Source organism: Cetorhinus maximus, chromosome 19 (genome assembly GCF_964194155.1).
Source record: "Cetorhinus maximus chromosome 19, sCetMax3.hap1.1, whole genome shotgun sequence".
NCBI lineage: Eukaryota > Metazoa > Chordata > Chondrichthyes > Lamniformes > Cetorhinidae > Cetorhinus > Cetorhinus maximus.
The window spans coordinates 66,407,515-66,429,700 of NC_135897.1; the positions used below are offsets into that span (position 1 = coordinate 66,407,515).

The following is a 22,186-nucleotide window of genomic DNA, read 5'->3' on the forward strand; positions in this document are numbered from 1 at the left end:
TAAATACTATTTTGGCAATGTTATTTACATCATGACATTATTCCCAGACATAATAGGACCTGGCATTGAATTATACATTCAAATTATTTTCCAGTAGGAAAAGTGAATCTACTTCCACAATTTGAAATCAGGGACAGATTTTGCAATTTAGTGCTTTTGGCACAAAGTTTCATTTGATGTGAGTCCTTTGTGAGAATTTGGATGTGGAACCCACTGAACCTCATTTGTGTCCATCATGAATTTCCGCCCATTAATTAAACCAGATCTGTGACCTCTGCCACCAAGAAGGACAACAACAATAATCCATGGGAACACCATCACCTCCACATATCCCCCCAAGCCGCACAACATCCTCATTTGAATGTACACCACTGTTCTTTCATCAAAGCTGAGTCAAAATTATGGAGTTTGCCTTTTCCCCCAACATTATTGTGGGAGCACCAGCATTATAAAGACTGTGCTGGTTCCAGGAGAATGTCCATTACCGACTTTTCAGAGTTATTGGCCATGGGCAATAAAATTGCAATGTTACCAGCAGCACTCATATCCTGAGAATAAATGTTCAAATGGTGTGCACTGCCCTCAGAACCTAATTTTCCAACATCTGCTTTCACAGCATGAAACTCAAACACTAAACTGTAAAATTTGGCCTCAAAATTGTTACATTCTTTGGTCATTTGCTCTCAATATTTTTTTCAGGTCCTGCATCTCAGATCATTCCCATAAGCAAACCTTTGCCCACTATAACCTGAAATATGCCTTTATCTGCCCAATATCTGTCGATGGTCGGTGACTTTTCAATGTTAACTCTGTTTCCCTCTGCACAGATGCTGCCTGACCTGCTCAGGTCAGATTATTTCAGATTTTCAGCATCCGCAGTATTCTCCTTTTCGATTGTTGATATCTTACCTGGCAGGAGTCAACATTGCCTGATAGGTACCCAGCACAGAACATTTGATTGGTGACCAGCTCCTTCCCAAGTGCAGATTTACATGTGCTCTGACCCAATAAAGGCACTTGTGCTTCTATTAGTACATCTGCAGATGGGCCATCTGTTTATATGAAAAAAGAGAACCACAAGTCAATAAACATGATGACCTTTACACTGATGGAGTATTGTTGACTGTAGATACAGAATTTTCCTGCAGTTCATGGCATCTTAAATATAAATTTGCTCAACCTCTGGAGACCTGGTGATGTCAAGGAATGACATTGTTTGTGTCATCAGCTCTCAAACTAAAGGTTAAAAATGTTACCAGTTGTTGGGGAGGCAGTGGGGGTGAAGGGAAAGGTTGAGGGGATGTAGTGGCGGTGTTGGGGGGAAAGCCCGGCAGCACATTAAAGACAGCTTTTAGTTGTGGTTACCACAATACAAAGGAGATATCAAGCTCTGAAGGCACTTCAGAAAAGAATAATAAAACTGATCCCTAGAATCAAAGGACTTATATATGAGTAAAAAGTGAAAAAATATAAGCTCTCCAGCCTACAGAACATTGTTGACTTTGCCCCTGTTTAAGCTGATCTGTCGGTGCAGACGCGATGGGCAAAATGGCCTCCTTCTGTACCGTAACAATCCTGTGATTCTGTGATTCTGCTGCTGAAACCCTCATCCATCTCTTTGTTACCTCTAGGCTCAACTATTCCAAAGCACTCTTAGCTGGTCTCCTGTAGCTTACCCTCTGTAAGCTTAAGGTTATCCAAAACTCGGTTGCCCACGTCTTAACTCATAGCAAATCCCATTCCCCTATCACCCTGTGATCATTGACCTACGTTGGCTCCTGTTCAAGCAATGTCTTGATTTTAAATTCTCATTCTTGTTTTCGAATTCCTCCATATCTTTGTAATTTCCTCCAACTCCACTACCCTCTAAGATATCTGCACTCCGCTAATTCTGCCCTCACTTGCATAACCATTTATAATTGTTCCATCATTGGTGGTCATGCCTTCAGTTGCCTAGGCCCCAGACTCTGAAATTCCGACCCTACAACTCTTTACCTCTCCATTTCCTTTCCTCCTTTAAGTCACTCCTCAACGTGTACCTTTTTGAACAAGTTTTTAGTCATCTGACCTAATATCTCCTTATGTGTCTTGGTGTCATACTTTGCTTTATAATGCTCTTGTGAAGTGCCTTGGGATGTTTCATTATATTAAAGGTGCTGTGTCTCTCTCTTATATACATGTGTGTATGTTATTGTTGCTGTTGCTGTTGAAAGGAGACAATTGGACTGGTACCACACCAACATATAAGGTAGTAAAAGGTATAGTAAAGGCAAAGCCAGGAACACTGCTTCAAATTTAGAACTGATATCAGGAAGTTCTCCGCACTAATGGATTTCCAGGTGGAGTGGTGAAAGCAAAATTCCCGTAAGAATTTCAGAAACATTTGTGTGCTAAAAATTAAGTATTTTTGTCCAAATTTTGATTTACTGGCTAGCTCCTTAAAACAAGTCATTGGCTTAGGGGTTCCTGCTGCAATGCTGTGAAGTTTGTTGTTATAGTCACCATGGTAACAAACTTAAGAAGGACACTACTCACTTACAGTCCGAGAAACTATCCTTAATTCCTAAATATCTGTCCTTAACTCCCACACTGTTCTTAACACCTGCACTCTGTCTTTAACTCTCTCTCTATATCTTTAACTTCATCTCACTCTTTCCTCTTAGTTTTTTTGCTACCTTTCCCCTTCATCTTCCATAATAGTCTCCTTTGGGAACCCTAGTCAACAGCTTTCTGAAAGCCCATTTACACCACATCCAGTGACCTCTTCAAAGGACTCTATCTGATTTGTCAAACAAGATTTTCCTTTCCGATATTGTTTTCAGCTGCTTCTAATTACTTTCTCTAGATATTCATTCATTTCACCTTTAATTAAAGATTCCAATATTTTCCCTAGCACAGATATTAAACGAATTGGCCTGTATTCACCTGGGTTAGCTACATGTCCCATTTAAAAACACTGGAGCACTCTCCAGTATCCTAGCACACATCCATTCTCAATGAAACCATGAAATATAGCTGTGTTGCTATTTGCTACATAAGTCAAGTGTCCGTCATTAATTTTGTTAATTAACTATCCAGAACCAGTGACCCAGACAGTTATGAAAAACATGATTGTTTTCCTCCCTCTTGTTCTTAATCTTGGATTTGCATTTCTTTCCTATATTTCAGTTTCTTCTGTTTCCTTTTTTATTACTCCCCCTCACTTTTGTTGCTTCTTAAATTTCAGTTTTTCTGCCCTTTTTACCTAATTTGGTCTGAGTAATTTCTGAATGACTATTTCCCAAGTTTTGTTGTAGTACATGTTGTAACCACTGAATGGTGCTGTCCAAAACTTTAATTATATTATGATCTCAGCAGTCCTCTCATTTTGCTTTGGAACAACCTATTTTCTTATTGTATCCTCCTGTGAATTGCCTGATGGCTTTCTGCTATAACCTCAATAGAACACCTGAAACCATTTGCAATCAATATCATTTCTGCTCTAAGTTTAATTAGCATTAGCTTTATTCCAAAATGCTGGAATAAATGAGTAAAAAGCTTACATTTATTTCGCACCTTCCATGAGCACAGAACACCCCAAGCTCTTTACAGTCAATGATGTACTTCTGAAGTGTAGTCATTGCTGTAATGTCGCACAGAAAGCTCCCACAAACAGAAATGTGATCATAGCCAGATAACCTGATGCTTTAAGTGATGCTGATTGAGGGATAAGATTGGTTAAAGCACCGGGGATGACCCCCCAACCCCCTGCTCTTCTTCAAAATTTACATCCATTTGAAAGCGCAGGCAAGGCCTGGGTTTTCATCTAAAAGATGACACCTCCAACAGGGTAACACTAGAGTGTCAGTCTAGATCTTTATGCTCCCTGGAGTGGGACTTGATCTTCCACCCTTCTAATTCAGAGACAAGAGTGGTAGCAACTGAGGCAAAGTTGATACCACACACCACAAGACATGACTTCAATTTTGTGACAATGACTAAAATACAACCTCATATATAGACATTGTACAAGATGCACTTGCCAATCTGGTACAGACGGAACTGTGATTTCATTGCCCAGTTTTGCCTGGCTTGAACTGTACCAGTGCTGCCCAAGCGACAACACTTCATGGGCAAAGTCGGGGTGATGTTCTGGAGTTGGAATTACACATTAATTATACAAAAACTTTAAGGAATATTTTGTGTAAAATGCAAGAAGCGATGTTTTATAAAGTGCCACATTAGCTGTTATCAAAAGACAACCCTGGAGAGCAGTTCATTATTGTTTCATAACTTTTGGAACAATACTTTATGCAGCCAAGGTGAATTTCCAAAATATTATACATTAATTAGCCTTCTTTGGAAAAAAGTCTGTCTGTTTTAGCTCCCATTGCATCATGTAACACATTTGCAATGAATACCATTAGAATTAAACCAAAAGCAATAGGCCAGTCATTTGATCTTGCTTTTCCACCTTACCTTCATACAGTGAACCCCAACCAGCAATGTAACACATCATCCCAGGAGGAAGCTCCCCAATGCTGTCTGGCAAACACACAAAGTTCACATGTTCTGATATGGCTATAGGCACTGTCAGCTCCAGGAGGGCAATGTCATTATTGAATGTTCTTTGATTAAACTAGAATAAATTGACATATAACTGTTAGTATGTGAATATATTTGCGTTGAATCTCACACTGAATTCAACATTTCCTGACTAAGAGGGAATATGACCTGCTTCCTCATATTCTGAATTAGGTTATTGCTGTAATGTCGCACATTACATAATGTGTTAGCTTTATTCAGGCATAGTGGCCGGGATTTTCAATTGCCTGGGAACAGGTACGCTTTTAAAACTGAGCTCCAGGATGGCATGTCTGTATCCCGACACCTCTGGGATGTACTGGAGTTTTCAAAACGAGATACGGTGGGGGAGTCAGGAACCCACTCACCTTCAACTAAAGGCCCATTAAGCTCCTTCTGGAATTTGTTAATGTGCTGGGGAGGGCCAGAAGGTGATATTCAATGTGAAAATTGCTCCAAAGTTGAGCAGACTGGTGCATATTAGTGCACAATTGTTGGGTTCAATGCAGAGAACAATTAGGTCATTTTTTTTTTATGATGAAAAGTTTTAATCACTGGATTGCATGCAGTACCTTTTAGTTGGCCGTTTGGCCACTTTTCTGCACAGTGAGACTGCTGGACTCTGATGTCTGCCTCATATCTTCTGCAAGGCAGCAGCAGGCCCCATCATGGCTGCCGTCTGCCTTTGATGATCATGCTTTGCCAGCAGCTCCCGTCTCCTGGCAGAGCTCAACGCCACTAATTATGTGTCAAGTTTACTGCAGGCCCAATTAGCACATCTACATTTGAAGAGCAGCATGCGGTTGGGATCCAGAAATTATCCAAGATTCCCGGCCTTGGATTGAAAATCAATCTTTTACTGTGAAGCAATAACATTTTCCTGGTTTCTGAGTTAAATTATACTATATAGTGTTTAGTGGACAACATTGTACATGACTAATATTGCAGGGAAGATGGTGAAGAATATTGTGTGATGTATTTTGAAGTTTACAATGGATACCAGAGGATATGGTGTGATTACGTTAGTGTGATGGATGAGTGAATATTTAGAGGCATGGATAATCAACATGACTTTTTAAAAGCAGGTTTGCCTGGAATCTCTGCTGTGCTCACATAAATTGAGCCATCTCAACCAAAATGGGCTGAATGATCATGAAAAGTTTAAACTTATGTTCATTGTTGAAACACCTACTCAGACATTCTGTCTGAACCCTCATATAAGAATGTAAGAACATACAACATAAGAAATAGGGGCAGGATTAGATCATGTGGCCCGTAGAGCCTGCTCCGTCATTCAATACGATCATGGCTGATCTTTGGCTTCAACTTCACTTTCCTGCCCACTACCCATAGCGCCTGATTCCCTGAGAGACCAAAAGCCTGTCTATCTCAGCCTTAAATACATTCAAAATGGCACAACCACAACTCTCTGAGGTAGAGAATTCCAAAGATTCACAATCCTTTGAGTGAAGAAATTTCTCCTCATCTCAGTCTTAAATGACCAACCCCTTATCCTGAAACTGTGCCCACTTGTTCTAGATTCCCTCGCCAGGGGGAGCAATGCCTCAGTACCTACCATGTCAAGCCCTTTCATAATCTTTAGTTTTGTATAGCACCTGATCAAGTGCTTTTTGACAATCCAAGTAAAATACATCTGCCTCTTCCCCTTTATCTACCCAAGTTGTTACACCCTGATAAAAGTCTAATAAATTTGTCAAACAAGTTTTCTCTTTAGTAAAACCATGTTGGCTTGTTCTAATCATACAATGCTTTTCTATGTGTTTTGTTAAGACTTCCTTAATAATAGATCCCAGCACTTTCCCAATGCCTGATGTCAGGTTAACTAGCCTGTTTTTTCTCTCCCGCCTTTCTTGAATAGCAGTGTTACATTTGCTAATTTCCAATCTGCTGGGACCAATCCAGAATCAAGGGAATTTTGCAAAATCAAAGCCAGTGCATCCATTATCTCGGCAGCTACCTCTTTTAGAACTCTAGGATGTAAGCCATCAGATTCTGGGGATTTGTCAGATTTTAGACCCTTGAGTTTCTCTGGCCTTGTTGTTCTATATATCCTCCGCCATTTCTGCCAACTCCAGCATGATGCCACCACCAAACACATCTTCCCTTCAACCCCCCCTGTCGGCATTCCGCAGGGACTGTTCCCTCTGGGATAACCTGGACCACTCCTCTATCACCCTCTACACCTCAACCCCCTCCCACGGCACTTTCCCATGCAAGCGCAGAAGGTGCAACACCTGCCCCTTTAATTCCCCCCTCCTCACCATCCAAGGGCCCAAACACTCCTTTCAAGCGAAGCAGCACTTCACTTGCACTTCCCTCAATTTAGTCTACTGCATTCACTGCTCCCAATGCAGTTTCCTCTACATTGGAGAGACCAAACGCAGACTGGGTGACCGCTTTGCAGAACACCTTCGGTCTGTCCGCAAACATGACCCAGACCTCTCTGTCGCTTGCCATTTCAACACACCACCCTGCTCTCATGCCCACATGTCCGTCCTTGGCCTGCTGCAATGTTCCAGTGAAGCTCAACGCAAACTGGAGGAACAGCACCTCATCTTCCAATTACGTACTTTGCAGCCTTCCGGACTTAACATTGAGTTCAACAACTTCAGATCATGAACTCCCTCCTCCATCCCCACCCCCTTTCCGATACCCCTTTTCCAATCATTTATAATTTTTAAAATATATTTTTTTAATATATTTTTCTTTTCCCACCTATTTCTATTATTTTTAAATTTATTTCCATCCATTGTTTTACCTTTTAGCCTATTTCAATCCCTTCCCCCACCCCACCCCCACTAGGGCTATCTGTCACTTGCTCGTCCTTCTTTCTACCCTTAATGTCACCATGAGCACATTCCTTAGCTAATATCACCACCGTCAACACCCCTTTGTCCTTTTGTCTATGACATCTTTGGCAATCTCTTCTTTGCCTCCACCGATCACTGGCCCTCTATCCAGCTCTACCTATCCCACCCCCCTCAACCAGCTTATATTTCACCTCATTTCTATTTTTCTTTAGTTCTGACGAAGGGTAATACGGACTCGAAACTTTAACTATATTCCTCTTCGCAGATGCTGTCAGACCTGCTGAGTTTTCCAGCTATTTTTGTTTTTGTTTCAGATTTCCAGCATCGCAGTATTTTGCTTTCACCATTCTAGTGAACCTATGCTGTATTGCCTCCAATGCAAGTATATCCTTCCACAAATATGGAGACCAAAATTGCACGCAATATTCCAGGCATGGTCTCACTAAAACTGTTTACAATCGTAACAATTCTTTATTCTTATACTCCAATCCTCTTGCAATAAAAGCCAACAGGCCATTTGCTTTCCGAAATGCTTGCTGTACAAGCATGCCAACTTTTTGTGTACCTTCTATGAGCATACCCAAGTCTCTTTGAACAACAATATTTACAAGTTTCATGGCTTTTAAAAAGTATTCTGCTTTTTTATTCTTACGACTAAAGTGAATAACCTCACACTTCCCCACATTATACTCCACCTGACATCTTGTTGCCCACTTACTTAACCTGTCTATATCTCTTTGCAGCATCTTTGTGTCCTCCTTACAGAATGCATTCCCACCTAGCTTTATATCATCAACAAACTTAGATAGATTACTCTCTGTCTCTCCGTCTAAGTCATTAATATAGACTGTAAATAGCCAAGGCCCCAGTACTGATCCATGCAGCATTCCACTAGTCACACCAGCCAAGTTGAAAATCCCCAGTTATCCCTATGTTCTGCTTTTTGTCTATTAACCAATTCTCTATCCATGCTAATATGTCACTCCCAACTCCATCACTCTTTATCTTGTGTATTAACCTTTTGTATGGCACCCAATCAAATACTTTTTGGCAATCCAAGTGGAATACATCTGCCAGTTCCCCTTTAGCTACCCAACTGTTTACACCCTGAAAAAAGTCTAATAAATTTGTCAAACAAGATTTCCCTTTAGTAAAGCCATGTTGACTTGTTCTAATCATACAATTCTTTTCTATGTGCTTTGTTAAGGCTTCCTTAATAATAGATCCCAGCATTCCCCAATGCCTGATGTCAGGTTAACTAGCCTGTAGTTCCCTGTTTTTTGTCTCCCACCTTTTTTGAATAGCAGTGTTACATTTGCTAACTTCCAATCTGCTGGGACCGATCCAGAATCTAGGGAATTTTGCAAAATCAAAGCCAGTGCATCCATTATCTTGGTAGCCATCTCTTTTAGAACTCTAGGATGTAAGCCATCAGATTCTGGCGATTTGTCAGATTTTAGACCCTTGAGTTTCTCCAGCCTTGTTGTTCTATAAATTGGAACCATTGAGAGCTATATTTAACCCAACATGTGTATTTTTTTTTAACAAATATCGTCCAAACTCACTTTCCAAATGGAGTTATGACACTGGTTGTGAGCTTTAATACTTTTATCAACTGAGACCCTAATTTCTTGCCTGGAATTGCCCAGACTCGAAAACAACAACAGTTCTGGTGAAAGATTCAAAGATTCTCTCCAGACATGCTGTATGTCCAGCTCAGTATTTTCAGCATTTTCTGTTTTTTTCATATTCCCATCAGCTGCAGAATTTTGCATTTATCCAAATGCATCACACTGCAATCATTCCACTGCCTAACATCTACCATACCTGACCCATTTCCTCAGTACCTAGACCAGTCTGCACTTTGTATTTCATCTACAAATATTCTCACATAATATCTGTGTCTTTAGAAAACATAAGGATTCTTCCCTTGATGCCTTCATTGAAATCATTACTTAGGATGGCAAATAGATCATAGAATAGTACAGCACAGAGGAGGCTATTTAAAATAGCAACAAACCCAACACAGGTCATGCAGGACTCTGCTAGTAACCCCCATGCAACAAAAGCTTGCATTTAAATAGCACCATTAATTTGGTAAAACATCCCAAGGCACTTACACAGGAATGTTATGAAACAAAATTTGGCATGGACCTGCATAAGGAGGTATTAGACTAGATGGCTAAAAGCTTGGTGAAAAAGGTAGGTTTTAAGGAGTGTCGTAAGGGAGTAAAGAGAGAAGAGAGGTGGAGAGATATAGAGAGGGAATTCCAGAGTTTAGGGAGTAGACAGTTGAAGGCATGGCCACCAATGGTGCGGCGATTAAAATCGGAAATGTTTAAGAGGCCAGAATTGCAGAACTGCTATCATTAATTACTACCTTCTGACTCCCAGAATGCAGCCAATTCCCTATCCAGCAGAAATTTTGCCCACTAATTCCTCAAAATGAAACCTTCATTTAATAGCCTTCTATGGGCCACCTTATCAAATGCTTTTTGGAAGTCGAGATACACACTAATTCAACAACTTTGTCATATCTTCAAAAAATTCAACCAAGTTTGTAGGCAGGACATCCATTTCCAAAAGCAATACTGGGATTCCACAATAACTAGAGCTCTTCCCAGGGTCTGTGGGGGTTTTCCTAATAACTACTAAATATACTTACCTACAACTGAAGTTGAACTAACTGGTTCTGACATACCCTCCCTGCTTCTTACATATAAGCACCACATGGGCCTCTCTATAGTTCATGGGAGTGATCTCAGATCGCAGCTAGCATAATACCCCCACTTCTTTTGGCACTCAGGAGTGAATGTCATTAGGTCGAACAGCTTGACCTGTCTTAAGGAGGTAGTACTATTTCTGTATTAGCTGCCAAGGATTCAATTTTCGTAGCATTTCTGTTTTCAGTACCAGGGATTATGCTAAGTTTCCAGCGGCCCAACATCGCACCATCTACAGAACTGAAAAGAGATGCAGAACGTCCATTTCACACCTCCACCATGATCTGTCCTGCAGAATCTCTCAATAAGATTTGATCGCTTATGGGACATCATCAAATTCAATTCTGAGTGTATCTCATTTTCGTAACATGCTGAGAATTAACTGGGCACTTCTTGTGAATCTCCTTTTTAAGCCTGACTGCTAAATGGAGAAAAAGTTTGCTAAGTTCCATCCTGCTGCCCATATCTTATCCAGCTCACCCGTTGCCCCCGTGCCCGCTGACCTGACATGGTTCCTGTTCCCCCCAACTTTCTCAAATTTAAATCATCATCATCTTGTTTAAATCCTTCAAGGCCTTGTCCCTCCCTATTTCTGCAACCTCCACTAACTGTACAACACTCTGAGATCTCTGAGTTCCTCTAACCTTGTTCTTTTGTACATCCCCCACTCTCTTCTCCCCACCATTGATAGTCGTCCCTTCTGCTGCCTAGGCCCCAATCTCCGAAATTCCTTATCCTCATTTAAGACGCTAGTAAAAACCCACCTCTAACCAAGCATTCAGTTATCCCTCTTAAAATCTCCTTCTTTGGCACAACAACAATTTTTGTCCAATTCTGTGTAGTGCTTTGGGTCATTTTCTACATTATTCTAGAAAAGGCAGTGAGGGCCAAGATTATTTTTGACAGATGCAGACAGAAAACAGCAATATCATATTTTACAATCAGATACTTGTTATGCTTTAATGCCTGTGGAGAAAAAAGTAATGTATATGCCAATAAAACTCAGAGGGTGTCTTTTGAACCACTTTACCTTCGGGTGTGTGATGATCCGATTGACTTGCAAAATTCTTTCCTCAGTATCTTGCTTTTTCAAGTCATATTCACCAATGACCACTTGCCAGTAATTCTCATTTCTGTTACTGAAGGTAAAAGCAGAAACAAAAGACTAGCATTTATATAGCAGCTTTCACAGCCTCAGGGCATCCCAAAGTGCTCTTTAGCTAATGAAGTTTGGCAATATCACATTACAATTGGATGTCCTTGTTACTGAGTAGAATAGAGCTCCATTCTCTGGAATTTAGATTATGGAAATGTATAAAATTCTTAAAGGGTTCAACAGTAGAGATATTAAGAGGTGTTTCCTCCTGACTGGAGAGTCTAGAGCTAGGGGCATTTTCAGGATAAGGGGTTGGCCATTTAGAAGTGAGATGAGGAGAAAACTCTTCACTCAGAGAGATGTGGATGCTCAGTTGTTGAGTATTCTTAACTACTAGGACTCATTTAAATGCCACATGAAAATTCAGCAAGGAACAGCTGAAGTGGTGCAGAAACCATCCCCAAGACCAAGTATTGACCAAGCCACCTCAGAATTGGGAAGGGGAGGGGAGTTGTAGCATGGAAGGCCTAATATTTTCTTGTGGGTGTCTTGTTGTTCATCCCGTCCCAATTAGGATAGCTAAAAAAATGTAAACTTGTCTTTTTGATCCTCTTGTGGCCTCAATCCAGTTCTTCCCTGGGTTAGTCTGGTGGGAAGTTCACTGTGTCTTCCCCATCATGCCTCCTAGTAAAATAGCAGGAGGGCCACATTTCAATTAATGGTACCTGACATGCATATGTTAAAAAGGACCATGCTGGCTTTGTGCGGGTGCCCTTGCTCTCTATTGAGTACAGCAGGTTAAACAAAGTTGTTGAATGATGGTAGCCCAATGTGTATCTCAACTTCCAAAAAGCATTTGATAAAGTAGCCCATGGAAGGCTATTAAATTAAATTAAGGTTTCATTTTGAGGCAGAATTTCTGCTGGATAGGGAATTGGTTGCATTCTGGTAGTCAGAAGGTAGTAATTAATGAAAACAGCTCTGTAGTTCTGGCCTCTTCTGCATTTCCAATTTTCATCGCTACACCTTTGGTGGCCATGCCGTCAACTGCCTAATCCCTAAACTCTGGAATTTCCCCTTTATGTCTCTCCACCTCTCTTCTCTCTTTACAGTCTTTGCTGCCTGTTGAATGCTGTAGGTTAAAATAGTACTGGGCCAACTCCCGGGAGGCCCCAGGATGAGTAGGTAACCTGTGCGATTTCCTTTGGGTGGGTAGGGTTAAAATGGCCTCCACTGCATCTGTGCCAGCTAGACCCTCCTCCCATTTAAACTTGTTAATGTCAACAGGCGAATGACATTATTTAGCTTGAAACATTTGCAAGGACATCAATAGGTATTTTTTCTTGGCTTTTGATTCATATTGAATTTATTTCTGATAGTCATCAATAGCATCAGTAACATTCTCACCCTGTAAAGCAATGTGCTGCTGTCACAACCCATGAATGCTGCACCAGGACGCCTCCACACATCACATTCCCATTCAGCTTTAACAACACCAGCCACGGCCAGCTCCCAGGAGCTGCTATGTTACCGCCAACAATCTTCCCCATGGCAACGGTGTCATTGGATGCTGCTGCTTTCTGACCACAAGTGACTGAAAGAAAAAGAATGTTTCCATAAACATACTCAAACACTGCTACACTCTTAAAAAAAAATCACCCCAAAAAAGCACAACAACATCAGAGAATTGTGGCCCTGCATCCTGGTATAGAAAAAAGCCCATTTTTATATGCTAGTTTGATGCAACACTAGTAATCAACCTACACTTTGTAGCTTATCTTAGACGACTGGTAGGAAGGTCATCAGAGAGAGAGAGGGGCAGTGGACAGATATAAAACATAATTTAAAAGGCTAATGCAATGTTGGCTTTTATCTTATGGGGCTGTAATACAATGGCCTGGAAGTTATGATAATTGTATAAAGCCCTTGGTTAGGGAGTCTAGAACCAGGGGACACAATTTCAAAATGAGGGGGAAGCCCCTTAGGACTAAGGTGAGGAGAATTTTTTTTTCCTCAGAGGGTTGTGACTCTTTGGAATTCTCTATACCCTAGAGAGCTGTGGAAGCTCAGTCATTGAGTATGTTTAAAGCAGAGATTGACAGATTTCTAAATATCAATGACATAAAGGAATATGGGGATAGTGTGGGAATTAGGCATTGAAGTGGTTGATCAGCCATGATCATATTGAATGGGAGAGCAGGCTTGATGGGCTGAATGGCCTACTCCTGCTCCTACGTCTCTATGTTCCAGTTCGGCCCTACCTAAAGTACTGTTTTCAGTTCTGGAAACGGTATCTCAGAAAATATATATTGGCTTTGGAGAGAATGCAGCACAGATTCACCAATATTATACTGAGGTAGAAGGGTTAAATTATGGGGACAGTTTGTAAAGACTATGTTCACATTCCCTTAAGTATAAAAGATTAAGGGATGATCTAACTGAGGTAATAAAGGATTTGATAGGATACATAGAGAGTAAATATTTTCTCTGGTGGGAGGAGCCCAGAACAAAGGGACAAATTAAAATCAGCGCTAGGTTGCTCAGGGGTGATGACAGGAAGCACTTCTTCACACAAAGGATAGTGGAAACCTGGAACTCTCTTCCCCAAAATGAGTCTGCCTGCTGGTTGCCAAACAATCTGCATAAGGCGGATGGTCCAGAGAATCCCTCCACAAAATTTAATACATTTACTTGAGCATTTCAAAACTGAAATTGATAGATTTCTATTAGGCAAGGGTATTATGGGGAACCAAGGCAGGTAGTTGGAGTTACAGACACAGATCAGCCATGATCTAATTGAATGGCGCGATGAACTGAATGTTCTGCACTGGTTGCTAGGCCCTATAGTGTTGTAATATGCCTTTAAGGGATAGCAGCATGCTATCACTAGAGGGGAGGTGTATCATGTGATTCAACCTCAGTTTCACTTTGGCCTGTGAGCAGAACACAGCCCTACTGCTGATGTCCTCAAGCTTTCTATCCATGTATGTATGTTCTTATGTGCCCAATTTAAATAAATGAACCCGCAACATGTTTACCCAATCCCTTATGAATGATTGCTGCCATTGTATCATTATAAAAATATGACATATAAGGCACTATAACACAATCTCATGGAGGATAATTGTGAAGGGACACTACCTCAGGTCTAATTATATTTTGAGACTTAGACTGTCTACTACTTTCTACATTCAAGGAGGAATATTCATTCTCTCTAAATTACTGAAAATCTACTGCTTTTCTTGCTGCTGTTTCCTTCTCTGTTATTGTGACTACCTTTATACTGTCATTTATAGCCTAAGCCATTTTTAATACAGTAAAGTCCCACCAATCGCGTCTTCACTATTTGCAAATTCGCTTATCTACGCAAAACATTATGTATACCATTTCGCCGACTGTGGGTCCAATGATTGCTTATCCGCAGTTTTCAGAGAAAGAAAAGCTAGAAGAAATGGTGGAGAAAATGTCATAAAATAGAAAATGCACCTAAATTAATATTTAAAAAATGATATGTAAGGTGTCCATGATGTATTTCCTGGGCTAGAAGGTGCACACTGCACGTGCGCCATCTGCTATGCTGCTTACTGGAGTGTTTGCTTGTGGGTGCTCATCGTTGTTATGACTTTATTTGTGCTTTCAGTAGAGTAAACACCAGTTGGAACAATTTTTTTTTATCTGAGGTTGTGAATGATTTCACAGGGTTCTCCAGTGTGGATGCTGAAGTAACCAAGATTGTCGAGTTGGCAAAACAAGTTGGAGGGGAGGGATTTGAAGACCAGGCCACAGATGAAGAAGAGAAGCTTATTCAGCCTCATCAAGTGGGACTCTCTATTTATGGAACTGGTGAAATCAAGTGAGTAAAGAGGAGGAAAAAGAAGAGCCCAAGAGGCTTAATTTATACCTAAGATGATGGCAGATCTGATGAGATCAGCTCAAGAATTGAAAAAAAAGGGCGACAGTCTATGACACAAGCATGGAAAGAAGCATTGTCTTTTGTGCAGTGATTGACATGGCTATTGTTCCTTACCAAGATTGAAAAGCAAAAGAGGAAGCAGTCAAAAATAACATTGAGCAGAATAATACAGGGTTGAGGATGCGGGGGGCAAACAGCACGCCCTATCCCCGCCCCCCCCCTCCAGAAACAAGATAGGCATGGAGCCAACATGATCCACGCCCACCCACCCCACAGCACTAAAGCGCTACAGGGCGAATTAATGAGGGCCAACTGGGAGGACCTCTGCCCCTCACTGGGGAGGAAGTCCTACCTTCTGGAATTGCTGGCCAATCCGATTGGCTGGCAGCTCTATCAGTCCCAGCAGTGTTAGGAAGGCATCAGTGGCCACTGCCGGGACTGCAGGAGAAGACGATGACCAAGGTCCATGGATCTTTGGAGCAGGTAAGTCTTGGGCTGGGAGTGTTTGGGTAGGTTAGGGAGTGGGGTGGAGGGGGAGGAGGTGGGTTAGGGGAGGAAGTGGGTAGGAATGAAGTGGGGGGGGGGGGCCACCCCACGATCAACAAAGGGCAGCTCCTGAAGAGCTATCTCCCCCCCCTCTTCCTTCCCACCCTTTAATCATTCAAGTGAAAATGTCGGGCTGCCCGTTCTGCCCACGCCAAATGTTTTATGGTGTGGGCAGCGTATTATCAGGGTCAATTGACTTGATAATAAGCCTCAATTGACCCTTGATTATTCATTCAAATATGGTGGGCAGGCTGTTGATTTTGGCGCCCGCTCCGTATTATGGAGGTTAGCTCGGGGGTGGGTGGGAAGGCGATGGGATGGGCACTCACCGTATTTTAAGTGGGAAATGCGCTCACTGGGGATATGTAAAATTCAACCCATTGTTTTTTTGAAAATCTACTGCCACATCAACATCTACATCAGCCATCTCACCCACTTCCTCCATCTCCACCTTCAATTAACCTGCAATAACTTCACCTCCAAGCCAATCACATTCTTTTGGAGAGTCTTAAAATAAGGCTAAATGAGACTAACATGTATTTCTTATTTTGTTAAACAGCAGGGCGCCTTTATGTTTATTAAAAACATTGTTTTATTGTCTTTTATTCTCTATACATACCAAATGTTTGTATGGTTGGAATCTATCTAATTGACTCCCATTTTAAAATAGGTTTGTCATTTGTGAATTTGCCATTTGCAAAGTCTTCCAAGAATGCAACTCCCACAAATGGTGGGACTTTACTGTAGATCACTTTCCAAAGTAGATAACAAAGGGGCTTGTGACATATCAGGTAAACAGAGTTCCATTTTACCAGTACTTCTCATACAATGTGGCCTTCGATTCCATTAGCTAGGTCACTATACTGCATTGTTACTTCAAATGTTTGGAATTTAATGCTTACCTTTCTTTTCTGAGTTTAGCACAGAATTCAGGCTCTTCATGTTGCCTGTCTGACCTGTAAATGGCAATAGTAGCACTATTACAATTCTTTTAGTGAGTGAATGTCAGTAGTCTCCCTAACTATTGTGTATTGTTTTAACTAAACTAGTTTCACACCATTGTCTTTGTAGAAATGGCCCCAAAGTGCAACATAGAGTTAATTCACTATTGTGAATAGGGAGGTCAGCAGTATAAGTGGTCTTTACATGTCTTGTATATAAACAGGTCCAAACCACCTCTCCAAGTGCCTGGTATAGAGCTACTTGGTGTAAACTGCATTTGTTTTTTTTTTTTTGTAAAAATATACTTTATTCATAAAATATCTTCAATCACATTCCAAACCATTTCAAAAACAACATTACAAGGGTACAATCCAGGTTAAACTTTTACAAAATGTATCACCAGGTGCATCAGTACAAACAATATTACAATCATTTACAGCCTTTCATTTTGATCTGTACAGCCCGAGGGGCTCTAAACAGTTCCCAGTCTCTCGGTGCGCTGTGGTAGAAAGGTCTTAGACAGCGACCCTTCCCCATTGCGCCTTTTGTTGGTTAATACATACTGCACTGAAGTATCCTTGCGTGACAGCGCTCTTCCATCTGTTTCAGACAGCTCACCTTACGACGCCCTCCTTCTGGACAATATGTCTGATAATACCAACAGGCCTTACTCAGCTCCCATTGACGCTCAGATTCAGGTTCCATCAACTGTGCTCTTAAAATGGTGTCACAGCTGGGCTCGGAGGTAGGCATGAACCCCGAAACTAAAAAACAAAGCAAATAGAAAAGCAAAAATCAATGGTGGCATAGGACGACATCAAATTAATGCAGATTTTACCTGACCGTGAACCTGACCTGCCCAGCATATGACAAAAATCCTCCCTTTAGTCAAAATGGAATAGCTAATATCTAAGAATGTTGACAAATTACGCTGCTCTTCTGTCCATTCATAATGATGAAAATAAAGTTTAATGCTGATAGTCGTGAATTTCTTGTACTTTTCTATTTTTAAACATGGTGCTAATCCACTTCGAAATGCCGCATACAAATCGGCTACTCAGAAAGTTGTCTGTATCACAAAAAGCTTTGGTTAAGAATTAGTGAAGCTGAAGGTGATTTTTGAAGAGAAACGAGTATTTTAAATGCCAATTTCACATTCAACATTCCTGACCACAACATAATTTGCAACGGATTTGTCAGTCCTGTTAATAATAGGGATGGGTGTTCCAGCAGCTTTAAAAATTTCCAAAACAACTCATGTGCAAGAGACTCGGAGATTGAGGCCTCAAACCCACAGGTAGGTCTCAAACCCCGGTGAGTAAGACAATATCTGTCCCACCCATATGCTGGATCTGGGAGAACATCACCATTTGAAGTTATGGTAGGAGTTAACCAGAACTGCTGCAGAATTTATGGATTCTTTAATTGGACATTTTGTTTCCTCAGACACAAACATTGTGCACCTTTCAGCAATAGTACAACAACTGCTCACTCCCCATTAAAAAAAACCTCTCCGATAATACTGAAGCCAAGACTCCATTAATAAGATTATGTAGATCCAGAAATTTAATGATTAAGATATTGGACTAGCCATCTATGTCTTGCAGATTTAAACCTTCTCATTGCTAACTACCTCACAATAACCTAGATGGAGTACGATGGTGAAGTGTTAGCAGTCAAAGCACTGCACTTTAGGTGCTAGTGTTGAACATCATAGGGCACTGAGGCCTACTCAGTACTCTACAGTGCATGTCAATAGTGTAGTCAGTGCATTAAATCTTCAGTAATCAAATGTGCTTAAGGTTCATTGACACCATGGGGGAAATTTTCCCATGCTCATGAAGGTGGGTTTGAAGGTGGAGGTGGCTGGGAAAATTTGAAAAAATGCTATCGGACAGGTATGCTGAGGCGTTCCCGCACCCCTTGCTTTTCCTGGAGATGGCTTGTGTGTGATGCCGGAAACCTGCCCGGCAGTGATGGGAAACCAATTGAGCTTGTTAATGATTCTATTATCAGTATTTTGCAAAGGCAATGTAATCTGCCCAGTGTCGCTTGAGACCCTCGTAGTGTCTAAATTGTCAAATGAGGTAAAATCTGAACATTAAATGGGAAAAACAGTAAGTCTGTGGTCACCTGTAGCAGAGGCTGGGCATTGTATGAAAAGCTCCTTCAGACTGTTGTCATGGGTAGAGCTGGGAGTGAAGAAATGGATGCTGGTTCCTTCATCCTTAACTCACATCCATTTCGCTTTGCTCCCTTTTGTGCCATTCACCTCAACAGCACTCTCACTGCAGCCACAGCGAAGCCAGCCAGCCACCTCCTTGATAACACGTTCTGATCACCCTCCTGCCTCCTCAACCCAGCTGCTGTTCCTAATTGATGGCCATTCCAGAGGTGGGCTCTTAATTGGGTACCTTCAGGAAGATTGGACCACAGGGCTCACCACTCTCGGCTCCGCTTAGGGAACTGGAAATTAAGCTGCCTCGTGTTTAAAAACTAAGATGGGAAAATTCAGCCCCCATTTTCTATTTAATTTGAGCCTAACTTCCCATACTGTCACTGAAGTGCCTGAGAAGCATGAGCAGGGTGATTTAGAAGTTGTTCCCCTGTTGGCCATGACCTTCCTATACTGTCACCAAGCTAACCAGCAGCTTGCAATTTAGGCTCAAGAGGGCAATGTTGCCCTGGCACTGTGCTCTTTCTCTCCCTGATCAGTCTATCACACACTAATGATGCTGGAAGCTGTTTTATCTTTGGGAGCATCCTCACTAAGTCTGATCATGTTCTTACCCAGTATCTGTATGCACACACTTTCAACACATTTCATTGGTTAAAGACTTCTGGCCAATTCTCCTTACTGTAAACTGGGCACTGATGTTAATCAAAGTAGGGTCCCTATTGCAGCCACAGCTGAGATCAGCTAACTCAGCACAGAGCATAGCACTCACTTACTTAATAAGTGCAAATACTTATTGGCCTATAGTTAACTCTACACGATTTCCTTCTTCGTTAATTTTGTTTTCCTTTCATTTCCTAAAACATCCTCAGGCTGTCTCACACTCTTATTGGTCTTGCCAGGCAGTAACACTCTTCACCTACCACACTGAATTGTTCTATTGCCGCAGTTCTTAAATAGACATGCTGCGCAGTAGTTGCATTCTTTCAGGTGGAGATTTCTGTTCTTCAGCACTTCATCTAGCACTAATAATGCATTCTTCAAGGCTGCTTCCAGAATTATTGTGCCTTTGCTCGACAACTCTACGAATATAAGGGGAAAAAATACATTTATTTTATATATATTATAATAATATGCTCAGTTTCAATGACTTTTAAAAGATTTTATGGCATACTCATTTATAGCATATGAAATACTCAAGTTCACCATTGCTGCTATTGTTATTACATTACACCAGTGACGCTTCAACAGGACTTAATTGACTGTAAAGCGTGTTGAAACACCCTGAGATCATGGAAGGTGCTGTATAAATCCAAATCCTTCTTTCTTTTATTCTAATGTTGTTTCAGTAAGTTTGTGTTTAGAACTGAAGGCTTCGTGTTATTCAGGATATAACAATACGACCGAAACTAAACAGGTGAGGAATGATTTTCACTTGGTCACTGGCACTATGTGGATCTCTGGAGCCCACCTGATATTCTTTTTCATAGCCTCATCTCAGTTTCACTTGTAATCATAGACATGCAATAACTTTGTTACGAATGAAAATATTGATAAATCATGGAGTTGCTACATTTTTTTCACAAAATAAGTTAAAATTATGATTTGAAGGTTCAATTGGTGTCATACAATCCATTTCATATCTCACTAAACTATTGTCTTAAATAGCTTGGTCCCCTGAACTATCCAAAGCATGAGGGGTGTGAAACTGATCAACGCCAGCTGCTGGAATGGGCTTATAACAAATTGCAAGCTGATTTTTTTCATCCCACCCATTCTCCTTTCTGCTGAAAGTCACAGGATGATGGTTCAAATGCATCACTGTCACTTTTACTTCATTTGAAATTAAAAATCTTGGTAATATTTTCTAAGTCAAAGGAAAATAAAAAACTGGCGTGGCGAAAAGTCAGCAGCCGATTCGCTACAAGCCCGTTCCTCGCTCCTGGCATAGATCAATTTCACCGTCGAATATTTTTAGATGAACAAATCTGGCATAACAAATATAGTCAACATCTTCTCCCAAACCCAGCTGATCCCAAACAATGTACAGTCAGTCTGATGTACAACACACAGCACCATCAGGATTATTCCTTACACTAATTAACAAAGAGGAAACGCTAACTCAGGGACTAAATGTGTGAAGTCATTTTGGTACAGTAACACTAATAAAAGATTGACACTTAATATCTCTCCATGATAAACTCAACAATTGCAGATATCAAGTGCCGTCCTAAGTCTAACTGTCAGCAGGAATGTTTGATGTAGTTTATACGCCCAAGAATCGAACAGCCCTCTTCCTGCGTTCACAGAATGCTCAGTTATTTCAGGACTTGAGCAGTTATGCAATGTATGGTTCCTTGTATTTTAGGTATTGATAATTCTTCTTCAGTTCCAAGATGCTAACTACTCAACCCATCAGTTACTTCACTTTTCTCCACCCACTTCCTCTAAATATCTGACTGAAATGTGGCTCCTTGCAAATATTCATAGCAGACAGGTGCATTTCTAATCAATTAACATTGTGAGAGTAAACACAAGCGTTTCCAAATACTGCAGGTACTCTCTGGATGTTCCCATATTTATGTGCAATGTGTATATCTCTGGTATGCACATTTGTATACAATTATGTGTAAGTGTTTTGAAATGTTAGCTGTATTTCCACATTTACAGTATTAACTTATATCAACTGAATTGACTACAACTTATAAATTCAGCACAGCTTGGATATTCAGTGTATGAGCACTGGCAGCTGTCAATAATATATACCTTCATAAATATTTCTTGTATGTTGAAAGCTTTGTTTTAGCCCTGTACAAATGCCTAAATGAATGTGCATATGTGTGCATGTGTAAATAGTCCATGTGCCTTCTTGTACATAACAGTTATAAATAAAGTTTCTTTATGAATTCACAGAATAATTAGTATGTCAGTGTGTATGCACAGTGTCATATAATGAAGGATAACCTCACCTTCCAAGGCGCTGGGTGGCAGCTTGTATACATCTTTGTTCAGTGGAGCAGCCAAGCTAATGTCCACAGCCAGTAAGAAATACAGCAACATCCTCTTCATAAACCTCTGTGAACTGTCTGATTCTAAAGTTCCTTCAGATTTTTTACAAACTCTTGAGACTCTGTTCTGCTGGGAAGTGAGTCTTATTATTTTGTTGCTGAAGTTTGCTTTGCACTGGTTTAGATGACAGTGGGGAGTGCAGAGTTTTATATATAGGCTGAGGGGGGAGCAGGAGTTTCCCATGAATTACAGACAAACAGTTGAATTCATTACTGCAGAGAGTGGAGTTTGTAGAGCTGGCTGATTGTGGGGTGTCTGTCCTCCTTTGAATAGCTGCATTGTGCTCCAAACACGACCCAAACGGCAGCATCAAAGCTAAACTAATGA

At 40.9% G+C, this 22,186-nt stretch overlaps 1 protein-coding gene across 1 annotated transcript; it reads right to left on the reverse strand.

The window, feature by feature from the left end:
• Window positions 1–446: 446 nt before the first annotated feature.
• LOC144694080 (transmembrane protease serine 11A-like) lies at window positions 447–21,850 on the reverse strand. The gene is made up of 9 exons (XM_078564440.1): window positions 21,760–21,850; window positions 19,714–19,872; window positions 17,178–17,378; window positions 16,575–16,628; window positions 12,621–12,807; window positions 11,148–11,256; window positions 4,459–4,618; window positions 910–1,052; window positions 447–548 (listed from the first exon to the last, which is right to left on the reverse strand). Exons 1-9 carry the CDS (start codon window positions 21,848–21,850, stop codon window positions 447–449), a joined length of 1,206 nt encoding a protein of 401 aa, XP_078420566.1.
• Between the last annotated feature and the right edge of the window lie 336 nt (window positions 21,851–22,186).